The 27,806-nt window shown below is 42.5% G+C and overlaps 1 protein-coding gene across 1 annotated transcript; it reads right to left on the minus strand.

The window, feature by feature from the left end:
* Nucleotides 1-475: 475 nt before the first annotated feature.
* Nucleotides 476-23,140, minus strand: COPB2 (COPI coat complex subunit beta 2). The gene is made up of 22 exons (XM_006257987.4): nucleotides 23,031-23,140; nucleotides 20,381-20,518; nucleotides 19,086-19,172; nucleotides 15,755-15,881; nucleotides 14,202-14,350; nucleotides 12,442-12,588; nucleotides 10,985-11,084; nucleotides 10,351-10,493; nucleotides 8,996-9,195; nucleotides 8,286-8,396; nucleotides 7,923-8,011; nucleotides 7,688-7,794; nucleotides 7,258-7,401; nucleotides 6,315-6,445; nucleotides 5,824-6,031; nucleotides 5,373-5,483; nucleotides 4,602-4,816; nucleotides 3,878-3,970; nucleotides 3,611-3,791; nucleotides 3,412-3,480; nucleotides 1,317-1,409; nucleotides 476-840 (listed from the first exon to the last, which is right to left on the minus strand). Exons 1-22 carry the CDS (start codon nucleotides 23,031-23,033, stop codon nucleotides 742-744), a joined length of 2,745 nt encoding a protein of 914 aa, XP_006258049.2. The 5' UTR covers nucleotides 23,034-23,140; the 3' UTR covers nucleotides 476-741.
* Nucleotides 23,141-27,806: the final 4,666 nt, after the last annotated feature.

The following is a 27,806-nucleotide window of genomic DNA, read 5'->3' on the forward strand; positions in this document are numbered from 1 at the left end:
CAAACTTATGGGAAAGACTTCCTTATTGCCTGTATTTCAGTAGTGGAACTGGGACAACGATGATACAAGGGACCCAAGAAAAATTAAATGTTTTGTGCAACGTTAATTTATTCAAATTTCATCTATTTTAAAAATAAAGTAAGATTAAATAGAATAAATGCATGGGAATGAATGGCTTTAGAGAGGAAATATGTGGGTGTAAGGTTGCTAATTAGAGCTATTTCAACTAGAATTAGTCTTCACTTCAATTCACTGAACTCTCTGGAGGTGCATTCTTGAAAATTAAGACTTATTTTTTTGTAGACCGAAGTGCAGGTATGTGGTAACTAGCATTTTAAGTAACAATTCCTCAACCACCATTATGCCTGGCTTTCAAGATTGTTTTCCTTTGCGTATTTGTTGCAGGATGTTAAACTTCCTTAAAATAGCCAGAACTAGTTAATACCAGCAGTAACATGAGCAAAAGTAGAACTAGTCTGTTTAAAACAATTTATTTCTTAATGAGCATGACAACATATATGTCTATTATTACACCTAAGGTGCTCTGCATAATGAATTTCAAAATATTGTAGTTTAAAGATTCACCTTATGAAACAGATGGACCCTGTTCTTGTATCTATGTTTTTGAGCTACTGTATAAAAATCAAGCTAGTTTCCAACACACACACAGTCCATATAATTCCACTCTTCTGTAGGGAGTGAGCAATTAAGAATTTGGTCACTTAAAATGAAAAGTTTAGTTTAGTCATCCAAGATATCTTCATCCAGGTTAATATCTGTGGTGTCAATATCCTCCAGATCCAAATTATCTAAATCTTCTTCTTCCAATTCTAGTAGTACCTGGGAGAAGGAAAGTATTCAGTTAGGTAAGTAGCAGTTAAAACAGGGTACTTCTAAGTTTTCTGAGTTTTTGAAAACTTTTTATGGTGCTGGAGGTGGTAAAGGAATATGTTAGATTCAGATATCAGCAATAGCTATTTAACACATGATTACTGTCATTTAAGACCCAACTATACAACCTGTGTTTTGAATGGAAGCTGATGCCTTTAAACACAGTCCATGCTGCTGTTCTGTAAAAACTGCCTCAACCTTTCTTTAGTGAGAGGGAATGTCCAGCACCCTAGGCCCCAAGACTCAGTCTGTTCTTAGGCACTACTGTAGATAACCAGCAACCAGTCACATCAAAGTGAAAATTTAAGGTAGTTTTGAGGCTTTCAGGATATTTTGTGTTACATAGTCGAGGAAGTCTGAAGTTGTAAATATAATACTTGCTTTTCTTCCTCTCACGTATACTGTTAACATTTACATTTAAATACCTTTTCATCTTTTGTTACTGGAAGTGGTTCAGACATTGCTGGAACTGGAGACACCATTACTAGATTAGGAGATGGAACACGTTCTTCAGTTTCCTTTGTAAGATGAAAATGAGATTTCAAATTCACAAGTTACACCATCATGAATCAAAACTATATGAATGAGTATGAATTAGGCAGGTTTAAATCATACTTCCCCCAAAGGGACAGGCTTGTTCAAGTATGGGAAATCTTTAAATAGTTTACAACAGTACTCCATTGCTGCTGAGGCTTAAATAGTTTCAGATGAGGTGACACAGTGCTGATACAGCCATTTTTGGCAACACCACAGTAAAGGAATGACTCTTATTCCATTTAAAAACTTTAATTCACTTCATACATGAAGTTTTTTTTTAAGAATGTAAAACTCATACATTTTAGGGTCTAGCACTAGAAGTTAAGTTCTAAGAAGCACACTTAATGCAAGGAAGTCTTCAGTGCTGCAGGGCACCTTTAATGAAAAGTCAGAACACCAGTAGGTCAACATTTTCTTTCCCATTTTAAGAGACTTCACACCTGGGCCAACAATTTGGTCTAAACTGACTTAACTATGGTGTTCAAATAAACTTATGTATACTTAATCTTACTGCAGGAAGTGAGGTAGGGTAGCAAACACTTCAGAGAGACTTTAAAGTCCTGAATACTGTGTTGTCCTATTTTGTAAAAAAGGATTTAAGGACAGCCTTCCCCCAAATCACAACTACAGTTTTAGAAAATGGCTACAGTTTTAACTCATGAAGCACTAGCATCTTTAAACTGAGCAGTTATAGCTTAAGGGCATTTTTACACATGTATGCATTGCAGTGCCGGGTGCAGCGAAAGGCGTGTCAGTGCTGAGAAAATGGCGGCTGCGTGCTTTTGAACTAAAGCACCTTGGAGGTGCACGCTGACACACGTTTTGCACCTTATACAATGGCATGTGGTGCAGTGCAGTTTGCCTCAGTTCACGTGCGAAGAAAACTCGATTAACTGAGTCTGCTCCAAAGTGGCAGATCTCTGGTGCATCACTGGAAAAAGAAGTAAGTGTATAAAAATACCCATCGTGGCTGTACTGTTGTTAAACAAGCACATTTGTAAAAGACACTGAAATAGCACCAGCAACTGTACATATCAAGTGGCAGATTTTAGTACACACCTTTTTTGCCAGTATTTTTAATTTATTACTTTCCTGCAAGTATTATAGCTGACCATGCGTTGTCATGTTATGACTGAGCAGACATTCCAATTCCAAATATCAGAAAAAAATACTATTCCAATTTCTAGGACCATATTCTGCTTCTCATTACAAATCACATAACTACAGTACTACTGAGGAAAAGAGCCAACCACACTGGTGTAACAGAGCAGAACTTGACTACAATTTGTCCGCAACTATAAATCAGGAAAGACAGTCAGTGTGCAGTACTACATTTCCTGCCCAACAAGCTTTTAGTTTGTAACTAAGTAGTCTCAACTCTCTAAACTGGAATTAGAACAAGTGAGGTTCTACTTGCAATTGAAGATTAACATGCAGCCTCCAAACAAAGTCAATTTGTCCTGGGGTCAAGTGACAAACAAAAATAATAAATTCCTCTTTACGGCAGTCAATGATTTATACCTAGTATCTAATTCCAATTGAAGTCAGCATGCATGCTTTTGATTTACCCTGGGAGAAGGGGTCCAGATATGTGCAGCTGTCTTCAGTAAGTTAAATTATTCACATGTGACAAGAATGCAAAATGTAACAACATGAAGATATCCACGGTATTTTAAGAGTTCCTAATATTTTAGGTAGCACTACATATCTTCCCATTCAAATACGGACAAAGCAGTAAATTTAAAGTGAAGGAGAGTAACTCAAAGTAATGAAACTACTAGTCAGTATTCTCTCTAGTCAACATCTATGAGTGCATTAAGTAAACATCTTTGAGCAAGGGGACAAGTGACTCAGCCAAGATTTATCACAGTAAAGGCAAACTAATGCTATAACATATCCATTAAAATGCAGGAATTGTTCCCAGAGCAGCTGTTATTGCACAATACTAATCCTGGAACTTTGCTGTGCAGCTACAACACTGACCTCTGATACTATTACTCCTGAAGGTTCAAAACCCTTCGATTCTTCCAGTAAGCTTCTTTCTTCATTTGGCTACCAAAACAAAAAACAGCAGAGAACTTCCATCAGCATGCTTTAAAGCAATAAATCTTTCTGTAAAACAATTTGAGAATTTGTGTACCCATAAAAAGTATTTTTTTTAAAAACCCTTCTGCTTGCTTACGGTGACAAGTGGGTATTCCCTGGCAGGCCGCAAGTCAGAATGAGTTTGTTTGACGTATTCTTCCACAACAAAAGCTTCTTTTAATCCAGGGAAAAGGTTTTCATATTCTGTGGGATCAGCAAGGGACTCTGCTGCTTTCTGGTTGATTTTAGACAGGTTCTCTCGCCATAGTTTAACTACCCTGATAACAGAAAAAAAATACATTTGCTTTATGCACAAAAAAAAAAAAAAGTCAGTATTCTTACTTTTTGCAGATTTTAAAGTTACCTTGAAACTTGGCTTGGCAAATATGTACGTGCAAGGAAGGCAGCTTCAGGCAAACGTCCAGTTTTAATTAAGAGTTCCAAGCAGGAGTCAAGCCTAGAAGTTTAAAACTGAAGTTTAGTCAATGCATTAATAGAGGTAGATTTTGCAGTTTGATTGTTTCTATGATGAGGTTACCAAAATTAATGAAGAACAAAGAAGTTTAATTTCAGGTTTCTATGTATTTTATGGTAAATGTATTAAAATTAAAATCTCTCAAAGGTCATACGTGAAAAGGCACACCGAAGTAAACGCTGAAATTACATACATCACACATCCCTATTTTTATTTTAGGAGCTTCATGCTCAAATTTATCCCTTGTTATCATTATTATGTTATATTAGGGACATGGCACTAATCCAACTTATTGAAGTTCTTGATCTCTCTTATTTCAAGTCATTGTTCACGTTAACAGTTAAATACTTAAATATAGCACTACAGTATAATACAAAGTCTAGAAGTCAACAGTTTCTTGCCATTCTATGAAAATATATATCTCCATTTTTATATTTCACATTTTTAGGTAGCTTCTATCCTAGCTGATGTGCACAGGCATGAGAGTGCCACAAACTATTTTAGTAGTTGCCACAGGTAGGTTACTAGCTTGGGAATTTGTATTGTGGTCTACACTTTGTCTCAGAATTCCATGTTTTATAGAAATCAAAACAAGCCCTTATTTGCTACTTACTTTCCCTGCAAGAAATAGCTCATAAATGCTACATTATTCTTGCCATCTTTTTCTGCTCCCTCTGCTAGCTTGTTCACCATGCTGGCATTTCCTGATGCTGTAGCCAAGAGTAATAAGCCTCCATAGTCCTGTGCATGGTGCAGGCATTCCTGGGCTAAGCCAAACTGGCACTTGCTGATGGCAAGCTCAGCAAGTTGTTTCCATTTCTGTTCTGACTGCAAAAAGAAAAAATAAATATGAAAAAAACTTTCTTAAAATACTGCATAAAGTACATTTTTAAAATGTCTTCAAAAGCTGCAGACAAGTATTAATTCAGCCATTTGCCAAATCTTACTCGTCCTTCATTAGGATCGGATAACATCCCTCTACAAAGGATCTTTATGTTACTACAGCCTCTCAACTTGCTATTGTTCCAAGTGCAGATTAATAGCAGGATTGTGGTATCCTGCACATTATGCATGACAAAAAAGGAAGTTTATGCAACTTTATTGTGACAACTAATAGGGTTTTCCATCTAGTAAAAGGAATAAAACACTAGAAATAAGCCTGAGAGAACATGACCAATTTGCTGTATCCATCCTTAGCTTTACTCAGAAATAACAGGAGCAGGCAGACAAAAATAAGTAGGAATGTTCAAATATCTTCTCTGCATCACAACATACCAAATCTCTCTTTAAGACTTTGGCCCTCTTAAATTAATCTCAACATGAAGGGATGTGTTTTCAGTACACATTTAACTCAGTTTGTTAACCAGATGAATTTTGTATTTACCTCTGCTTCCACTGCAAGCTGGTATGCAATCTTTAATTCTCCAAGCTGAAGAGCAAGCTCAAAGCGATGTTCAGGATCTGTGGATACAGCAAGAGCTTGCTGTTTGAAGCCCTTAAGAAAATAAAATTCATATTGTAGTCATCAGATTCAACCATACCCTACGTAGATGCATTTGAACAGGACTAAGCCATCACCTTTTAACCTTAATACAAAAACTTTTTTACATAGGCAATAACAAAGATTATTTCTCTCAATTACATCCTAAGGCTTAATGTAAAAAAAATACTAATATAAACTTTATTGGAGAAAAAAAATCAAATGTGTGCATGCAATAATCTGACATTTTCTTCCACAGTAAATTAAATCTAATTAAAACTATTTCTGGAAAAGCTGCAATTCTATATTAGCAACCTTGTTTAAATTTTGCAAGACTGATATATAGTTTCCTTGCCTGTTTTTCAAGAAAATGTGCAACTCTGGTCCTCTGTTCCTTTGGAATTGTGGGAAGAACTTTATCAGCCATACTGAAGTCTCTCCTCATAACTGCAGTTTGGTACTCAAGCACTGAAACCAGCAAGGAGTAACTGACAATATTTAGCTCTTTGTCACCCAGATAAAGCCTGTTGTCCTTAGGTATATAGCCCAACAAATACATTGTCCTGAAACAAAAAGAATGTTTTTCTATCACAGATGCCTAACAAGCTAGCAGCTCTGATAACAGCACACATCTAAAACCTTATTCTGGATTTACTAGCAAAACAAACATATCTGGGAAACAGTGTATTCTATGCAAGATTACAGTGTCGCACAACACACTTTAAACTACACAGTAAGAAAAAGCAATGCAGTCTGAAAGGTCAAGCAATTTAGTGCCAAGTTGAAAAACTTCCCATAACATTTTTAAAAAGCTTCACAAAACGCTATCACAACAAACAGACTCACCTGTCCAAGTGGGCAATAGTGACAATTTCTCCTCCAACATAGTAGTTAAGTCTGTTCACGGAACTGGTATAAATAAAGCAGTCACCTACCCACAATCCTGTTTTCACAATCTCCTGAATCTCACCCAGAACCTACATGGAAAGCATTTTTTAAAACGTATTTTAACAACATTATAATTGTGTTGGGAAACCTATTCAAATTAAAACTTAACATTCTATCTTCTGGAGCACAAAGTGTAAGTTAAAGTATTTAATAATAATTTTGTTAGTTAAAAAACTCTTTTTAAAATGTACACTATTAATTCATCTTTTGATCAGTTAAAAAATGGTACCTTTACCACAGTTGTCTGCCTTAACTTTTAGATCTGTATGCAAGATTTTTTTTGAAGCATTAATTTAGAACCCTTTACAGCACATGCCCCAAGACAATTCTTGCACATCAGTTCTCATATATATTATACTGAAATAAAATTACAGAGAGGTGAAAGCTATTATTAGTGTATTAACTAATTTTGGGGGTTTTAAAAATAATTAAATGAGGAAGTGGAGGGGTGTGGGGGGTGGGAATATTCATTTTAAAATACTTTATTTTAAAAAGGGCCAAAATCTCTTAAATCACGTTTTGGCCAGAAGCATTCCTGAGTTGGTACTCAATGCCTCAAAACTAAATTTGTAACAGAAAAAAAAAATTAAATTTACAATACCTTTTTTTTGTTTATTAATAGCTAACTGTGTGCCACTAACATCTTGCAGATTAAAGTTAAGCTGGTACCAGCGCTCTTTCCTGTCCAGGGCAGGGGGTTGGACTTGATGACATACTCAGGTCCCTTCCAACCCTAACATCTATGAACTTAAAGACTAAACTGCTAAAATTAAGAGGAAAGCCTCTCACTGATTTCACTGGGCACTGCCCTGGCTACTATTAAAACTGAGAATGTGATTACCTCAAAAGCATCTTCAATCCCATCTTCAGTGACTCCCTCATGTGTTTCCTGTGCTACTGCAACTTTTTCAGACAGGTATTTCAGAATAAAGAATGATTCTTCTGTGGCGATACAGACAAGTTCACCTGAGTCAGACCAGAAAATCTACAATAAAAACAAACATCATTAAAAGTTTCAGGGGTTCTATTAAGAGAGAATGACAAATTAGGTATTACAATATTTGTTAGCTTGTGCTTCCAGTTTTGGGCCTCAACATGATATTAGTTTATGAGTTTCTCTCCAATATAAAATATGGAGACAAGAATTAAAAATAATGATTCTTCTCTCTCAAATTCACAAGACTACAGTACCAAATTCAGAAAAACTGTATTCTAAAAATAATTCACAATAGGACATACACAAGCTTAAACTGGCATCTGGCAAAACTCACATGTTTGGGCTGAATTTCAATTCTACGGATCAGTTCTGTGTTGTCCCAGTCATAGAATGCCAAGCCATTAACAGATCTTACACCTAGTAAGAAGCCTCCATAGATACCTTCAAAGGGTGGGGGGAGAAATTAAGATTTAATTAAGCTACACTTGGTCAGCATTTAAAAAAAAAAAAAAAAAGGCTTATCAAGATTTTTATTAAGGTAGATTTATGAAATCCAAATAAAAACTCACCTTCTGCTCCAAAGTCAGGTTTAAAGGACTTCTTCTCTTTGAAGTTCTTAAATATCTTTACAACACTATTGCTTTCTCTGATTGCATACCTAAATGCAGCAAAAAGTAACATTACAAAATGTTACTGAGCTAACAAGATAAAGAAACACTACAACCATAAGCTGTTACAAATTGTTAGCTATCTGGGTTATTTTAGTTGCTATTTCTTCCAAATAAGGGTGTTTTTATTTATAATTTGATTACATGAAACTCTTCAGTGTCTGTTATCCAATCCACATTTTAACTTTGCCCAAACTATGAACTGGTCTGAATCTGAAAACCAACAACAGTGCATTTAAAATAAAAAAAGGATGTAATTCTTACTCTGAAGAATCATGTGCCCATACAAATTCCTGGGCAGAACCAAAACTCTTGTTTCTCAAAGCCATAGCTGTGTAAATGATGTATTCACCATCCCCACATACTACTACAAACCTAAAGAATGATAAAAAAACAGTGTTAGTGAGCTGTACATGCAGGTTCATAACATGACTGGAAATAAATTTATCTGGAAAGTGATCAGAAGCTCCTGCCAGAAGGAGTAGCTGCAGAAGCATTCGGAACAGAAGTCTGCAGACATTCAGAGAACCTTGGTTCTCTGTACTTTCTGCCCTGTTCCAAGCAAGTTTACTTGAACTCTCTCCCTCCCACTCACTTCAATTCAGGTTCAATCCATACCCTCTTCTCTTCTTCCCTGTCCCCCTCATATCCTTTCCCCTTCATTTTATTTCCACCTTCTCTAAATTAAATCCATTAAAAAAAATAAAGGCAACAAACGTTTTGTTCATTCCAGCACACTGTTCATGTTGCTTGTGTGTTTTAAGCTTCTCTCTACTCTGATGCTGGGCTTATTTAGACTATAATCTCTTTGGGGCTACAACTGCTACAATTTTGTGATTGTTCAGGGTTGCCCATTCTTGCTTGGCCCTTAGGCTTCACCCTAGCATGTTTCTTGTATAGCATGTTTCTAAATTAAAAAAGGAGTTAGAACCAGGATTAAAATATTTTTTCTGAATGTCAGAAAAATTCATTACCGTCCATTAGGGTTATGTTGAATAGTCTGAGGATAGATTTCACAGCTCCCCATATCCTTTACAGCCAGTGGCAATCTTTCTCCATCTTTAATTTCAGCATCTCCCATAGCTTTCAAGTTAGCCTGTTGGACTTCTGAGTGCTTAGCCCAAATAATTTTCCCATTAGCATCCATGGACATGGCAGGTTCTTCACGGCCAAGCTAATAAGAGCAACATATAGATAATTGGCGGGGGGGGGGGGGGGGGGGGGAGGGGGGGAGGAGGAGGAGGAGAAGAGAGATTCTTAGTTAATGGCTTTGCTTAAAATGAAAATGAAAGGCCCCATGAAAATATATCTAGTAATTTAAAATGCCAGTTTTCATTACTTTAAAGCAGAGGTGGGCAAAATATGGTGTGCAGGCCGGATCTGGTCCACCAGTTAATTGTATCCAGTCCACAGCTGCCCCCAGGGTTGAGTCCCACCTAGGGCAGCCAGCCCTGTGCTTCAGACTACACCCACCCCATGTCTGCCAACAGTACCACCCTGGCCCCAGCCTAAGCCAGTGTGTGTAGCTTCCCAGCATGGCTGCTCTACCACTGCTGCAGCCTCTGAGGTACTGCTCAGCTCCCCCAACCTCCAGCACCTCCTCCTGCTGCACTGCTCCAGACAGGGTAGTGTGGGGAAGCAGTGATGGTTGTGGAGGCAAGTCAGGCACCACATGCCCAGACAGGTGGTAGGGAACATTCTAGCTGGGCACCTCCTGCCTCACCATGCAGGGCTCCAGCTCCAGGCTGCCTTCCCCCTATTCGGGTGCCTGGCACAATAACAAGCCACCTATATGTGGCCGAGTGTTTGGAAGCAGCCCTGCTGGGAAGCTGCATGATGGGAAGTGCAGGGCAGGTGGGAGTATGGCCCCATGAGAGGTGCCACAGGAGGGATGGAAGAGGTAGGATGTGGACTCCCCCATGTGGGCGAGTTCTGCTGCATGTGCCCTCCCCCCTTCCCTGGCTGGTTCATAAGACAAACACCACCCCCCCACACACACAAAATATACAAGAATAAGACTTTATTTTGAGCTATTATGCAATTACCTCTATATATACACACTACTCAAAAAAAAAAAAATTAGGACAAAAATTATTTTTTAAATAAAATTAAAATATTAAAAGATCAAACATCAACTATAACATATACAATTGGTATTTTTATTTATAATTCATTAAAATATCTTCTGAAAGATTGTATGTGTGCAGCCCTCAACAGCTTACCAAAATTCGTTAAGTGGCCTATCAGCCAAAATAATTGACTACCCCTGCTTTAACAGCTGTCTCAGTAATACAAAAATGATCTTTTCACTAAAACATGTTGCAAGTACCTTAACAATAATGCTGCCTTCATCATACCCCAAAGCCACGTTATTAGAACCTCTCAAGCTGGCCACACACCACACCCTCTCCATGCCATAGTTTAAGGTACTTTCTAGGCGATAAGTGCTTGAGTGCCAAATGCGGACTGTTCCTGGAGAAAAATAAAACAATAATTTTGATTTCTTCCTCTCACAGGAAAGGGAGGGAGGTATTTGACATTACACCTTTTAACAGTAAGCATTCAAAGATGACACATCAAACTAACACCCAACATTTTAAATTTACTAGAATCTTAATCTCTCAGTCTGAGCCCAAGGTCAGAGAGAATGTGACATTTAGTTACCTCTGATATCAAATGAGACATTTCTGACACCCAAGTACTGAACTATTTTGAGTTTTGTCTTCTCTTTTCTTTTCTTTCCTTTTTTTTTTTTTTTTTAAAGTCTGATCCAGGAGGAACACTTCAACTTTAAAGTTAAGTCTAAGCAAATTGAAAGTATCACTACATAATCTGGCTGTGTCGCCTAGATGACAGAACAAAGCTGAGGTTGTTTAAGAAAAAGAAAAAAAATTACTGACAGAATTGTGTGCAAGTAATGTTAATATAGCCACATATTTTAAAAACAGAAAAACTTCAGTTACCATCTTCAGAGCCCGTGATGATGATTGGGAGCTCAGGGTGGAAGCTGACACAGGATACATTCTGAGCATGTCCCTCTAGTGTTTGCACGCAAGTTTTATTCTGCAAGAGAAGTTATACATACAAATTAAAATAAAATCTTAACATTATGACATCATCAGATTCAATCTGATAAGATCAGTAGCTTTAAAAGAAAACTAATGTAAGAATTCTGTGAGCACATATTTTTCTCATTTTTTCAAGGTGATACATACTTCTACTTCAATTTGGTTCAAACAGCATACTATAGCCCTCACTGAAAAATGACACCAAATATGCCATTACTTCCCACAGATGTGGTGGTTTCTCCTTATTTCCCAAGTCCATCAGGTTCGTATCTATAAAACAATCTTCTTTTCAGTGTTTGCTGACATGGTAGCAAGACTAGTATCTATGCTCATCTTGTCAAACCCTGAAGGCTAAACAAAGCTCTGAACATAATCACAAGGGAAATTAATTTAGTGTTATCCTGGTTGGTTTCGGTTTGTTTAGTTTTTGTTGTTTTGTTTTGTTTGGGGGGGGGCGATGCTTGAGGCATCTATGACTAAATGAAAGGAATTCATTCACGTTCACAGCTATACATGGTGGCAATATCCTACACAGCCATTTATACCACACTCATCATAGGAATGGGAACTTTATAGTATCAGCTACAAGCTCTCACTTTCAAAGTAACTTAATCTAAAACAGTATGATTTGAAAACTTGAAATCAAGCATAGAATATGCCTTTACGACAGTTCTCCCTTCCCTCCTGACAGCTGCCACAGTGACTCCCTACCATAGTCAACTGCAAAAAAGCCTGTGAGCACCAGAGTATGGCAACACTCCACAGGTTCAGCCTTCTCTTCTCTGTGCCCGATTTAGCTCATGCCTAAAAAGTAATGGACTTAATCTCCCACTTCTTCCCCTGTGTCCAAACCCAAGGTGCAATATACTAAATGAGGAAAAAGCAACACAACCAAGACCAGAGATGACAGAACAAATAGCAATAAAGGGATTAAAAATAGTCTGAAAAATTAGGAAGTGGATACACAAGGAAACAATGGCAAGTCTGTCTCAGGAGTAAGGGGACAAAGACAGAGATACAATCCACTGTAAGACAGTTCTAGAAGAAAATAATCCAGGCTGTTAAAAACAACATCAATTTAAATCTGAAAGTTAAAACAATTGTGAATTAATTTGTATAGTTTCACACAAATTTAAAAAAAAGTGTGGTATATCATTTTGACCTACTAGTTTCAGGTTGTTTTTCTTCTGGAAATTTGATCGTAAAATATGTGACCTTATTTTCTTCTCAAAGATAAGGACATTGCAGAACATTTTCCCGTTGTTCCTTTTCCTCCATTTCCATGGCTTTGCTACTGAGATTTCCCAGTAATCTGAAGGTACCAAAGCATGTAAGAGCTAAACACACTGTACCTGGTAATCCCAGATCTTAACAAGGCGATCATCTGCTCCTGAAATGAGATAGGGCTTATCTCCTCCACTATAGTAATCGATACAGTTCACTCCCTTTTCATGGCCTTCCAAAGTGAAGTTAGGCGAAGAAGAACCAAGCTGCCACACCTTGAAAGAAAAAAGAACCAATCATATACGAACAATGATCTTTCTGACAATACCGTCAGAAATAATGAGTTGTCTTAGTGCATTTTTAAAATCCAGAAACAGGAAGTCTTCACAAATGAAGAGCTTACACCACTGCTTACTATTTTCTTACCAAGATGAAAACTGAAGGTAAAGGTACACCAATATATCGGTCACGTATCGGATTGGTACCAATAAAAGAAAAATTAAAATTATCAGCAATCAGCTTTTTTTGGCCAGTCTAGCTGACAATGTCACTGATAAATGCCACATGCATGGGTGTAACCACAGCATGCATGTGGCCAGGAATGCATCCCAGCAGCTTGGACAGCAGTATCCAGTGGGTAAGTCTGTGGTGGGGAAGGGGGGGGAAGGGGCATGGGGGAAGGAAGGTGTGTGAGGGGGGCAGATCAAGGCCCCCCACAATGAGGGAAGGGAGTGGGGCAGGGGCAGGCGCTGCCTATCCAGGGTGGTGAATGAGACCCCAGGGCCGGGAGCAGGATAGAACCATGGGTGGCTTCTCCAGGAGGCGCAGGGCGGTGGGGTGGCTCCCCACTGCTCTGTACACCCTAGGGGACACATGGGGGGCATGTTCTCCCCCCCTCCCCCCCACCAGATTCCAGATTTGTGTGTGGGGTGAGGGCAGGTTGCCCACCGCAAGTTCAGGGCCAGGGCCTGCACCAGCCTGTTCCCAGTAAGGGGCTGGGCTGTGGTTGCATTCAGGGTGGGCGGGGGTAGGGTGTGGTGGGGGCGTGGCACTAGAAAGAGGGTTACGGGGAGCTACAGGGAATTTTTGGGTGGCTGTAGCTCACCCTATAGCCACCCCTCCCAGTGCTGCTGCCACTCGCCCTGCCCCTGCCTGCTCAGAGCCCAGCCCCAGCTCAGTCCCCCTGCTGGGAAGAAGCTGGTACAGCCCCTGGCCTCTGGCCTACCCTCATGCCACACACAAATCTGGGGGCGGGGTGCATGCCCCCCACGCCTCCCTAGGGGTGCGCGCAGTGGTGGGGTAGCTGCCCCTTCCTCGTCCACCTACAGTCCCCAGATGAGCCACCCATGGTTTCATCCCGCTCCTGGGGTTGCATTCACTGTCCTGGCTGGGCAACACCTGTCCCTGCTTCACCCCCTCCCTTACGGTTGGGGCCTCAAATTGCCCCTTCCCCCCAACAGACTTCTTACCAGCCGGACGCTGCACTAGGCTGCGGGGGCTGCATACCTGTAAATCAGCTATCAGATTAGCATTAATTGGTATGACTGGTTAATAATTGACCATAGGTATTGGCCAAGAAAAATCTTTAAATTGGTGCACCCCTACCGTAAAGCAAGACACTTTGCAGCTTAAGTCCAAAGCAATGAAAAGGCTTTACTTGTTAATATTTTCTCTGAAGTGAGCACAGCAGATTTGTACGACTGTTTAACTATAACTTGAGAGAGGTTAGTCCAACTCATGTAAGTCTTTACATATAGTATGGCACAAAAATCTTAATAAAACACAAAATGTGTAATGATTCTTCCATTTTCTATCCAGAAACCATAGGATTACACATTCTGTCTGGTGAATATTTCACCAAGATTTGTTTTAATGGTAGTTCCTGTACCTTGATTGTCCTATCCAACGATGCACTGGCAAATTGATTATTATCCTTTGGATTTATGACAATTTGCATAACATAATGGGTGTGGCCTTCAAACACCTGAGAACAAGACCATTTTTTATCCCAGTCCCAGAGTTTAATAAGCATGTCATCTGGGGAAAGAAAAAGAGTCAGTCTCAAATATTCAATTATCTCCATTTCTAAATTCTGTAGTCTGTAGGTTTAATAATGATGGTTCAGTGAAAGTAAACTGTTAACATGACATCTGCAAAAAAGGGGGTGAAACTGCTATATAATTTAGCAGATGTGGTGTTCTTCAAGCATACTGTTCGACTCACTTTTCTTCAGTGAGGTTCAAAGGCAAAATGCAAATGTATCTGTTATGAGCATAATGGGACATATAGGTCTTCTTTTTAAATGTGCCTTCTGAAATCTCTTTTGGATTTAGATTACATTCCTCAAAAATAAAAACACACACTAACAGAGAAACAATATGCATTTTCCATTATCCGTCCCTCCAATTAACAATACTAATTAAAATATACATCTGACAAGCCCTTTCTGAGTTTGAGTATATAATAAATTCTAAAGCAAGGAAAATAAAAAGGTATAAATAGAATGAATAGATTAAACCAACATATCCTTTAGACCTCATTGACCAGTTTGCCATTGGAACTAGTACTTTAAAAAAGCCTAACACCACCATTGACTCCATTTCACCTATGCCTCTTTTGTCTTCTTTCAAGATAGCCACTTCAATTGTATTATTTTTTTTGTTCAGAAGGTTGTTCACTTTAGTTTAATTTCTCAGGCTCCACTTCTGTAAGGATCTTTGTAGTATTTCTTTTTTTACCTCAGGGCATTCTGAGCAAACCCCTCTGAAGATATGACTTCCTTTAACTTCTTAAGGATAAAGACTGGTTAGCTAGTGCCTATATCTTCCCCTTTGTCAAGTGTCAAGCTCAGGCAGTACATTGATCCACCTCAAACACTTCTGTGTACTGCCCATCAGTACAAAAGGCTCAAAAATAAGTCATGTTGGCTTAGCAGGGAGTCTAGAATGAGGGATACAGGCACAATGAGAGACCAACAAGTCTGTATCATGGATAGAGTATTCTGTTTAATGTAGTAAGCATTAAGACATTTCCAGTATCACTCATTTCCCAATCTCTTCTTAAAAGCACTGCCATGATGCATAGTTTTAACCAAACTAAAATTCATCTTAATATACCCAATAACAGTGTGGCAATCTGGCCAATAAGGTCTGTAGCATCCATATGAACTTTGCACTTGGACATTAAGCAACTTTAGGGCTTTTATTACAAGAGCCTAAGCTGTTACATTCAAAACCTAAATATAACCAATACTCCACCAAAAATGCAAAAGCAGTTAAGAAATAATAAGAAATGACATGTGATATGTAAACTACTTGTTCAACACATCTTATTTCAACAACAACATTACATGACACATGGTCTCTTATTAGATAGAAAACAACAGTTTGATTATAGTTGTTGGAGAAAAAAAATAATCAAGCTCTATCTGAAAAGTCTTACCACTGCTGGTCAGAATGAAGGGCTGCGTAGGATGTATGGCAATGCAACGAATATAATCTGAGTGTGCTTCAAACATATGAACTCTTTCCAAGGTGTTGTAATTGAATACCCTAATTTGCATGTCATCCTATGGATAAAATATAAAACACACTAAAATAAGCCTCTCTGTTCAAGTATACGTCACATTAAATAACAAGTACTTAAAAGCAATATTCCACCTTAAAAAGATTCTTAATCCACAGTTCTTTAGGAACTTGTCTTTGAAGAAAGAAAAGTGCCAACTGGCACAACTATTCCTGTTTAGTTTTGGTTTATAACACATTGTTGTATTTCAATACATTTTTAACTGAGAAAAAATAAACTAGGATTGAAATTTTCTATTAGTGATCCTTGCTTAAATGGTCATTTCTTACTGTAATGAAAGTAGGAGCTACCTGAAGACAACAACCAATTATGAGAAAACAAGAGCTGCTATCCATGTAATTGTAGTGAAACTTGACATCAATGCCGAAGGAGTATGCTGCTAGAAAGGATTACACAAACACTTTATGGCATTATCAATCCCATTAATAGCTTTAATTAATTAGCTTTAAGTAATCGCATTTTGGATGCAACACCAATGAAACATGGCTAAGCTACCACAGGATAGGTTCCTTTTACCACAGAGTGAAAGCACATACACAGGCAGTTAACAAAGCAACCGATGTGTCCATTTCTACTTCTAAGAAATTGTTTTTGTGCCCATTTAGCCAGACCTGCTGAAAATCAATGGAAATCAGGCACTCCTATAAATATCTTTTGACCATTTTTTTCTTTACATTTTCTTGGGCCCACTTTCTCCTCTCCTTTCCTACACACCTGCTTGCAGAATTGAAACTGGAAAAGTGTACATGAAAGCCTTCCCCACAGCATGACATACATGTTGTTATAATAGTGCATTGGCCAGAAAGCATTAATGTTGACCAAGACAACCAAAGGTGTAGGAAATACCTTATTTTATATTTGGTAACAAACTAGGGAGACAGAAAACCATTTTTCCTCAGTACCTTTTCAAGGACATTAACCTTACATTTTAAGTTGTAACTTTAGAAGTTTAAACATCTTCAATCAAAAACTGTGATTTCATTTATTTCAGTGAGCAGCAAAGGCTCATATAGAGGTATACTAATTTATGCTCCCATCTGCAGCTATGTGTCTGTGAACACATGAAGAAAAATTTCAATTGAAATCCATAGAGAAGCAAATCAATAAACAAAATAAAACAAGCACTTACAACTATATACAAAATGCACGTTAAGAATGTATTACAGCCTGTAAGGCTGCAATGCAACTTTACAAAATATTATCATTCATTTTATTACACTGATAAAAACAGTCAATAGATGAAAGTGGCTTACATTCTAAAAGTGAACAGAAATGCTTCCAAGGCCAAGCATCTGATATTAAAAATAACTGAAGACAAAAACAGAAGATAACTTTTAAATCTGGTTCCCTGGATGGTCTATGACTTCAACCTACTCGAAGAAACACTGAAGTACTATCAAGACCAGTGTTTCCCAGCCAGTGTGCCATCAGAAATGAAAGGTGTGCTGCAGAACTTTGCCATGGCAATGAGCTACAATAGGTATGAGGATGGGGAATGCCTTAACAGGTGTGCTGTGGAAAATTTGTATTAACCTAAGGCTATCTTGGGTTGGAAAAGTTTGGGAAACACTGATATAAACTGTTTTTAACCAACTTATAACAGCTGGGTGCCAGGCTTATATTTGCTGACAGCACAGACTGGGTCTATACTGTCAGATCAGTGGGGATCTGGGTTTTCTGTGTCCCACTAAAAAATGGAGGACAACACAGACTTTTCCCCTTTGTCTGAGGAAAATGTAGATTTCTCATTTTAACAGAAACCTATGGATTTTGCAGTGTTGCAAGGAGCTCTCTGCAAGCTGGCAGAGTTCTAGCCTGCAAGGGGCTGGGAGGAGTGGGAGGGTGATGGTCAGGTAGGGGGCGCCATGTGCACATATATGCACATGGCTGCCAGGCAGCCAGGAAAGCAGGTCCCACAGGTAAGTGGAAGGTGGGTGGACTGAAGCCCCCCACAGGGAAGGAGGGAGCTGGGCAGGGCTAGGGCTGCTGCCCAGCTGGGCAATACATGGGGCTTGGGGCCTGAGGCCCCAGCAGGGAGTGGGAGAGGGCCTCAGGTGGCTCATCCAGTGGCCAGGGGGAGGGGCCAGCTCCCCATTGCTGTGCATACTCCAGGGGATGGGGGGGACCTGTACTCCTTAGATATGTGTGTGGGGCAGGCTGCCTGAAGCAGGCTCGGGCTCCTGCCCTGCTGCCCTCCCCTGGGGCTTCCACAGCCCAGCAAGTGCGACCCAGCCCTGCAGGGCAGAGCAGGAAAGCTTGTTGCCACTGCAAGATCCACACTGGCCTGGCAAGCTGTCCCCTGCATGCACAACAGCAGCGAGGGTGGTGGTGCAGGGTTGTGCCCCTCACTGCTGCAAAGTGGGCAGGGGATGTGTCGCCAGGGCAGAGCCGAGCTCACAGCTGCAACAAGCTCCCCTGTGCAGCCCTGCTCTGTCCTGCAGCACCAGGTGTACTGGCTGGGATGTGCAGGCCCTGGGGGAGGGTAGCAAGATGGGAGCCTGAGCCCACAGCAGGCAGCCAGCCCCTGCCCCATGCACAGATCTGGGGGGCACGCAACCCTTTGCCCCACCGAGAGTGCGCGTAGTGGCAGGAAGCTGCCCCCTTTCATCCCCCGAAACCGTAGCAGGCAGGCAGCCAGGCTCCATTCTATAACAGCAGCTGCCCATCTCCTGCAAGAGACTGCAGACCCAGGTCCCTGGCCCCATAGCCCTGGCAGCTGGGGCCCCCTCCAGCAAAGGTAGGAGACAGGGAGCTGTGGGTGGGAGGCAAGGGACACCAGCAAGACTGGGATGGCTGTGCGGGAGAGGGAGAGACATTAGCAGAACCACAGGGCTGGAAAAGGGGCAGAGGGAGGGGCACCAGCAGGGCCAGAGGGGCTGTAGGGAGGGAGGGGGAGGGGGGGAAACAAGGGGCCTTTCATTTTAATCATGCATTTTGCAACTTTTTTATCAGAGAAAACCAGGATCCCTGCAGATCAGCAACCACTTCAAAGTAAAAGCTTACAGTTTTCACTGCTATCTTATTAAATAGATCAGAAAAAGGTGGGGGGCGGGATTTTGGGGGGGAGGGAGGGAACAGTTATTAAGTCTTATTGCCCAGTATGCAAATTAGTATCAAATAACAATTTCAGGTGGTGAAAAGGTATGGGGTAAATACAAATAAGAAAAGAAAAAGAATGATAACTTACTGCTCCTGTCACAACCCAGTTCTTTCTGGCCACAAATTTAGCAGCTCTCACTGGCAGATCACATACTTCAAAGGTCTTCACTAGAGTCTACAAATGAAAATATTAGAGGTATATTACTGAGAAAATGCCAGTTTCAAACAGGCTCCACTTTTTTTGATACAGCCCAGTGCTTTGGTAGTTGCAATATATAAGAATGGGAACAAAGGTTATGTATTCCTTTGGATTTGGCTACAAAGAATGAAAGTACTTACACTATAGCATAACTATAACTAAACTGCCAAAATTCTATCGAACATCTCACGTCTACTGGAATAATAAACTAGCATGGAAATAAAAATGCCTTTTTGCAAAAAATCACAACACAATGTTAAAAAACAAGCCCTGAAACATCTTATTCCTCAGGATTTGTGAAATCAACTGCATATTACACTGGGGCATCATGCAGACTGCAAAATGACGAGTTTTTACTAGGGAAGCACCGATAGAGATTTTCTGAGCCGATACCAACGGCCGATTTTTAACAAGCCATACTGACCAATACCGATCTAACTGCCGATATGCAGCCCCACAGCATGGAGAGCAGTGTCTGGCTGATAAGTCTGTTGGGGGGGGTGGGCGCAAAGGAAGGTGCTGTGGGGGAGGGGCAGATCGAGGCCCCTGAGATGAGGGAGGAAGTGGGGCTAGAGTAGGGGAAGGCACTGTACAATTAGAGCAGGGCGCAGGAGGAGCTGCAGGTGGGGGCAGCTCCCGCCACTGTACGCACCATCAGAGGGTATGAGGGATGCATGCCCCACTCCTGATCTATACGTGCAGTAAGGGCAGGCTGCTGCTGCAGGCTGGGGGGCAGCACTGAGCTCTTCCCAGCAGGGGGTCCAGGCTCTTCCCAGCCAAGGGGCCAGGCTGGGCTGGGCTGGGCTGGGACGAGTGGCAGCAGTGCTGCTATGGGGGAGGGAGGGCTTCAGTGAATTTTGCAGTGGCTGCAACCCCGCCCCCACGTAGTCTCATTCCTAACACCCACCACCGCCCACTCTAAGCGCAGCCTCTAGTATCGGTGTACCTCTAGTTTCTATGCCCTTTTCCATCCAGCAAGATAAAGATAGTTAACAGGCCCTTTGTAAAGAGAGCAATATTTTTTTAAGATAAAAAAGCAATGAATCCTTTATTAATAAATTAAATTTCCTCACATCTGTTACAGTGGAATGTATTTCATTCATCACTGTAAGCAGCATATGGGTATCAAAGCATTATTATATATTAACATTGCTCAAATAAAAAGTGGAAAACAGAAATTTTACCTGTGTTTCATGATTCCAAACACAGACGCTTCCATTGTAAAGACTAGCTAACATCCATGGCTCTGTGGGATGCAAGTCTACACTCTTCACTCGGTCAGACCGAGCTGTTAGTTTTCGCTTAATATCAAGTCGGAGAGGCTATAAAATTAAGAACCCTAGGTTATTCAGTGTAAAACTGGCACTGAAAATCTTAACATATTTGTAACCCAACCAAATAAATGACAGGCCAAAAATATACCTATCTGATTCTGCTTTTCCAGGTATATACACATTATGGCTTTTCTCTTATCTTCTTGCTCTGATAAGAGATGTTTTGAAACATACAGGCACTGATTTTGAATGCAACACTACCACTGACCTCAGTGAGTCCCAAAGGAGCGCAAAGGATGTGTATTTCTCCTCTCACCTACTTGAACAATAACATTAAAAAAACAAAACCATGCATAACCTCATAATACTCTGCCCCATGTAGCCTTAAGCCCCAGAGTGGGTAAAATATGGCCCATGGGCCAGACCTAGCCTGCCAACTGATTCTATCCAATGCAGGTCATGGTGTGTAAAACCAATCCTGCTGTCCCCGGATGCAGAGATCCTATCTGGTGCAAAGCACAGCCCACCCTATCCCTACGCGCAGCTCTTGGGTATTCCAGGAGCTGTAGTCTGCAGGGCTGGGCAAGGGTGGCATGGCTGACACCAGCTTCCTGACAGACCCAGCAGCACTGGTTTCTTCTGGTTGCCACTGCCAGCATTTGCCACCAGAACTGGCCCTGCTGCCCAGGCACCCCAGCCTGCCTGCCCTGCACCTATTGCCAGGGGCACCAGATGGAGCAGGCGGATGGGCAGGGTCTCCATGGAGACCAGCCCAGGACCCCACAGGCAGGCACTCTCAGCCAGGCGGGTGGGATGGCGCCATGATTGGGCAGGGAGCAGCGTGCCAGTCACCCAGGAGAACCTGCTCACCTGGCACTCCTGCTGGAGGGTGTGGGACAAACAGGCCTGGGGTTGGATAGGACCAACTGGCATCTCCATGCCTCTCTCCTTCCTCCCCTGGCATGCAGGGTGGTATAAACAGCCATGATGGGACAGGTTGAGGCCAGTTCAACACTTCCTCCCCACAACCCCCCAGCCCTCAACAGCTCATCAAAGCTCCTTAAGTGTCCAGCCCAAATAATTACCCAGCCCTGCTTAAACTTCTACTGGCTGGCTAAATAAACGCTTCCAAGACAAAAAAGTCAGTAGATCTTAATATCTTTTCCTCTCTTGGGGCTTCTGCTGAGAACTCAAGGGAGAATGTCAGTTACCACAAAATATGGCAATTGTGTATGATGCAAAAACACTTGTCCATTATCAGCTGCCAAGCCAGATGAAACAAAACTGATCTTGACCTCTTTATTTAGGAGTGTTGGCAATCTGAAACTAAGTTACCTGACATTTTATGGGTATGCTATACCAAGGTATTTTTTTCCCTGGAGCATCTAGTATATGCCACAGAATGGAATATTCTAAAAAGAGCAAACTTAATTCTCAATAGTACATACAAAATGGGTTGACCTAGAATTGCTTGATTTAACAAGTTCTCTGGTGAAAGATTATCCTCCCAAATGGGTGAAATAATGCAATGTAAGCATTTGACTAGCTTCAAACTGAAAAGCAAAATGAGAACACTAAAGCTGGCATTAGCAAATATTAGACTTATTATATTTCTGAAATCCGGTAAACATTATTTCTTTCCTTTTAAAATATAAGTAGCTGACACACAGTTATAGCATATATAACCTGAAGACTCTCTCAGATACACACAGAACTTGTAACTCAGTGAGCTGGCTGAAGGCTTTTAATTTTTCACTTTCAACTCCCAGCCTGTAGGCCAAATCTGGCCCCTGGCATCATGTTACCTGGCCTGTGGAGCTCCCCAAGGCTGACAATTTAGCAGCCAGAGAGCAAAGGTGCGGCACCCCTGCTGTCAAATTTCCAGACCTGCGAGCCAGATATCAGAGCCCTGTGCAGTGCGGGGCCGAATTCCAGTGTGCACGGTGTGGCACACCAGGGCCCAATCCCACTGCACAGGGCTGGGCGGGGGCAGCGCAAGGCCCCAGGGTCCCCCCTGGCATGCAGGCCCTGATCCTAGCATGCAAGACCAGTGAACACTGCACCACAATCCCAGCACGGGGCTGGCAGAGGAAGCGTAGGGCCTGAGCCTGGCGCACGGAGCCCAATCCAGCCTGTGAGGTCAAAAAATTGAGCACAGTTGTCTTAAAACACAGTGGAAGAGACGGCTGTGCACATTTACTGCTTGAAGGTTTTGGGGACGCCTGTATTAGTGCCATCACGGCCCCAAATGACTCATCCTGGGAAAGCAGCTTCTGGTTGAGATGGTCTCGCAGCTGCCAGCTACTGGGTGACAGGGGCAGCCACTGGACAGCTGCCAGGGACTTGTGTGCTGCTGTCGCGGCCCCCAGGTCCCCGTCAGGGCAGCACCAGCAAGCGCAGCCCGTGCAGGGAGTCAGGGAGCCTCCTCGGGCGGGGAACGACGCAGCAGGCCAGGGTTGGCAAGAGGGCGCTCGTCGGCCCCCGGCCCCTTTACAAGCGTCAGCCTGTGCAGCACGGAGCGAGAGCCCCCCAACCCACTCCCGGCCCGGCCTGGCCTCACCATGGCTCCGGGGACGCCGCGGGGACGCCAAGGTGTTGCTCCCTGCTCCCGACACAGCGACGTGGAGCTTCCGCCACCTCTGCTCTCGCGAGACGCGAGAGACCGCCGAGAACATCGGACTTAGCCGCTCCCGGCCCCAAAGGCCGCGAGATCGAGGCGCGCCGGGAGCGAGGCACGACGGGGAGCACCGGCCGTTCGTGCCGCAAGGCGCTGTGCCACCGCGGGGGCTGCTGGGACTTGTAGTTCCCAGGGCTGCCGGCAGGTAGCTCAGGGTCGCGGGGGTCCTGGCGTACGTTATTTTGGGCGGCTCCGGACGCGCTCCCACGGCCGCGCCTGAGCGAGATTCCAGTGCACATCAGGCGGCTCGCAGCTCTGCTGCTCCTGCCGGGCAGGTTGGTCTCCGCTCCGCCTGACCCAGCTCAGGCCTAGCGTGCGCCTGCGCCTCACAGACTCGCCTAAGTTGCAGTCCTCCAGCGTCCCAGGTTGCAGTGTCCTCCCCCGCGCCCCTGTGTGGACAAACTTCCTACCGCAGAGCTCTGCTGCCCGGGGGCGGTCCTGGCACCAGCCCGCTCCCTCGCCGGCCCCGTGCGCTGGGGCTGCCTCCCACCGCCCGGCCACCCTGGAAAGCACGACCAACAAATCCCCGTTTATTAAAACATGGGACCTTCTTTAATTTACTTCTTCATTTCTTTTTAAATTCCTTCCTTTTTAACTTTTTATGTTATCCTTCAGCGACTGACTTGAGTCATTTCGCCACCCTTCCCTCACCCATTTCCTGTCCACCTCCCAGCTTCATATCCCATCCTGCCCTCACCCCCAAGCAGGGATACAAGCCTGTCCTGGCTCACCAGCCCCATAAAGCAGGACTTCCCAACCCCTGGGCTGTGGCGGTGTAGGGCCGCGAACGGTTGGCTGCCTGTCCACAGGAGGGCCAGCCCATCCTATCCTGTGGTGGTGGCTGCCACAGTTGAGGTTTGGTTCCTCCCGCCCGCCCGCCAGGTGGAAGTGTCTTGACTGCTGTTCCAGCCACAGGGCCCCACGCGGTGTCACCGGAAGTGACCGTGAACCAGCAAACTGTGGACTGGAAGTGACTGGCATACGGCGGACCAGTAGCCAACCCTTTTTTATACTGAGTATAAAAAACGTTGTCTGCTAGTTCGTGGTTTCCAAGTCAGTAGCCACTTCTGGTCTGCGGTTTCAGTCTTCAATCTAAAAAGGTTGGGAGCCCCTTCGTAGAGGCAACTTGCAGCTATAGCACCTAGTTAGACCCCTGCTTGCCAGCCCTCTAGTGGCAAGTCACAGCACTGCCGCTGGGGATGTCAGAGAAGGTTTTTAATGTGACCGCTCCAAACACAAGCTAGCATTAACACTGATCAACATTTGTGTGGCTTATGGTGTAAGGTGTAACAAGGCCCTAATCCCGGTTGACATTTGAGCAGATCAAAGTGAAATGTGTAACAAGACCCTTGATCATGGTTGTATCGAGGGTGTAACAAGATCATGTGTAATGAGACCCTCGATCAAGACCTTCATCATAGACAAGCTATAGAGACCATGATCTGAGCACACCCTAAACTCTGGGACTTTGCAGCCAATTTCATGATACCTGGAGTCTGACTCATGCATCTTAAACAGTTGAGGCTATTATTATTGTAGGGCTTTGGGGCAGGTGGAAGGAGAGAAGAGCCAGCAAAAAAAAAGATCGGGGTGGTGAAAGCAGGAGTTTTAAAAAACATGGGGAGAAGAGAAGTTATAGTGGAGGGTCAGGAACAGACATTACACATAAACTGGTTTAAATGATCAGAAACTGGTTTAAACCTGTAACAGAACAGACACTCAATGCACATAAACGAGTTTGAAAATGGCTGAAACTGGTTTGAGATAAACCTGGTTGAATGTAGTACCAGAATTAATTTATTTAGGCATTGGTGATGTGTAGGGGGTGCACATGCATCCCCTGATATTAGCGATGCACCCCTTGAGACTGGCCGGTGTCGGTGGTGCCTGCGGGCAGTCGCCACTTACTACCCTCCCCCCTCGCCACCAACACCACCAGCGGTGTCTGTGGGTGGTCGTCAACCACTTGTCAGTGCTCACCACCCCATGCCCCGCTGCCAACATTGCTGCAGCCACCTGCAGGAGGTCCCTGTTCACTGCTGCCACACCCCTGCTGCAGCTCTGGGCGGGGCTCTCTGCTCCAGAGCAGGGCTGGCCTCTCCCCTCTACTCCGTGGCTGGAGCTCCAGCAGAAACAACAGGCACAGCTGCCTGGCTTCCCTGTGCCCCTTCCTCCCACCACCACTCCCTGCTCAAGCAGGGATTCCCCCCTCCTCTCTCCCACAGCACGGACCATAACCAGCATGGGGTCAGCTAGGTAATGCTGAGAGGTGTCTGTGTAAGGCAGATAGGACAAAGGCGAACAGGACAGAGTCCACTTAGGGCTTTCTGGAGCTAATTAACAGGTCAGCAGGTACTCCATTCCTTCCTTGGAAAAAGTTGTTTAAGAAGAGCTTCAACTGATGAGAGAAGCTTTTGTTTTCTTGTTGGGCTGATAAATGCTGTGTAACTCCCTGCTGACTCCCTTGCTTGTCAGGAGCAGCAAGGTGGGGAGGGGAAGAACTCCTCCCTCCAGCTCTCCCAAATTAGAGCATCCTGCCAGGGAAGGGAAGGGAGGGATGCTGTAGCCCCACCCAACTTGAGCCACTGTAGGCATGCGCCTGCATTTTTTCAGTCCAGAAGGGATGTCTTTCCCGTTACTAACTGGTTAAGTCTAGCCAAGTTAGCCTGACCTGAAAAGATTGAATCCATTCAGGCTCAAGCTTTTTGAATGCTTTTCCTTAGCTGAGGAGTTCTTTTTCCTACAGCAAGTCCTGTCCAAAGAAGGGAGAAGATTTAAAAAGAAGTCTAAAGCAAGTTTCAAAGCAGCTGCTGATAGTGCACATGGGTTCAGTAGGGGAAGGTGAGAGAAGGATGTTTAACAAAGAAGAAAACAGCTGAAGGAGGAAGGAAGGAATTTGCAGTGGCATGAAATCAGCCTAGTTTGTGAATTCCTGCCAGAGACCCTTAATGTTTTAAAACCAAAAGCACAGAAAATTAATATAAGGGATGAACAAGTTCTGAGAACTAAGAAGGAAGACCTTGAGCGACTGACAAAGGATTTGAGAAATGTTAATATACAAACTATTCGCCTATTATTTGTTACAGGTATTTCTCACATTAAAAACGAACAGGCATGTCAAAAAGCACAATGTGAAACTGGCTGTTGTTTTAAAATTTTCGATTGCACACTTGGTCTTCACAAATTAGTTCCCGTACAGTATTAAACTAGCTGGAACATATTTACTGTTGCAGACTATATTTCCCTTATATGGCAGCTCCTCTTGAAAAGTCACCAGACTAACTGAGACACCCCATTATACATTGGTTATACTTAAACCAAAAAGAAGAAAAAGAAAAAAACAGTGATTTTACATAACTGATTGGCTGATGTGCACTGCAGGCTGCAGTAATTTATTTTTGATACTTCAACTAATTTTTTAAAGGCATAAAAGTGTAATAAAATTGCTCCATAATAAAGTATGCAAAATCCTGCCATTATTAAAATATGTTATAATTTACTGGATGCACTGAAGTAAAGCATAACTTACAAAATGAGGTTATAAGTTCAAGAGTAGTTAGTAGAAAACAATGATAGAGTGTTTCATCAGACTGGTTTTTTAAATCAGACTTTAATATAACCTTTTAATATAACCGGTCTGTTAGAACTTCTTTTTCCAAGATTTCAGCTTCAATCCTAGTGCTAATGATTAGAACTTTAGGAGTAACACTATTGCCAAGTTTTGGATTTGAATGATAATAGGGGAATAAAATTGCCTCTCAGCTGGATGGGACACTGTTTTTTGTTTATTCATTCATTCATTTTCCAGTTGTACAAGTTTAAGATGGCATAAGATGCCATCGCAAGCATCTGCAGTGTAAATACTTAAGTATTAAAAGTAACTTCAACAAGAAAGGAATACCAGTGAAAAAAGGGAAATGTCTAAAAACTGTTCGAGTAGATTTTCAAGTCCTGAGGGTTCAGTGTTTCCCTGCTCTGATTATTTTCCCAGTACTCCAGCATTACTGCGAGGATTCTCATTTATTTTTCCAGGCTGCTTATTTTCTCTGAAGGCTCATATGGCATTTCTCAGGATCACGGCATTTCTCTTTGAATCCCAGTTTACTAACTCAACTTGTTTAGATTCCTTGTCCCTGTCCCCACCAGAATAGAATGAGATAACAAACAACCTATAATGCAACTAAGTTCCCCTGCTTCTTCTGGGAATTGTTTTAGGATCTTAAGTATTCCATAATTCTTGCTAGAACTTTGTTTTGTAAAAGCAAATATTTTCCATTGATTTCTTTTTATCAGGTAAGTATTACAGCTTACTACTTAAGTAAATATTTCAGATCCAGAATTAGTTTGAGGTACTATTATGGGGAGGGGTTAATGGCTGCAGTACAATGAACTGAATCAAAACTCACCACAGACTTAACAGGGAAGAAGGTGAAGATTAATTGAGCACACTAGGTGTAAGGAAAAGGTGTTATTAACATTAGGTACCAATGTTGTACAAGACAAAAACAATGTAAACCTAAATAATAAAACTCGTAAACTGTAGTACTTCCCTCCTGTAGTCTCATTTAGGGGTGCACTGATAGACATTTTGGGGGCTGATACTGATAGCCGATTTTTAAGGAGGCATATTGATCCGATTTCCGATACAGCTGAGTCCAG

This window comes from Alligator mississippiensis, chromosome 7, assembly GCF_030867095.1.
Source record: "Alligator mississippiensis isolate rAllMis1 chromosome 7, rAllMis1, whole genome shotgun sequence".
NCBI lineage: Eukaryota > Metazoa > Chordata > Crocodylia > Alligatoridae > Alligator > Alligator mississippiensis.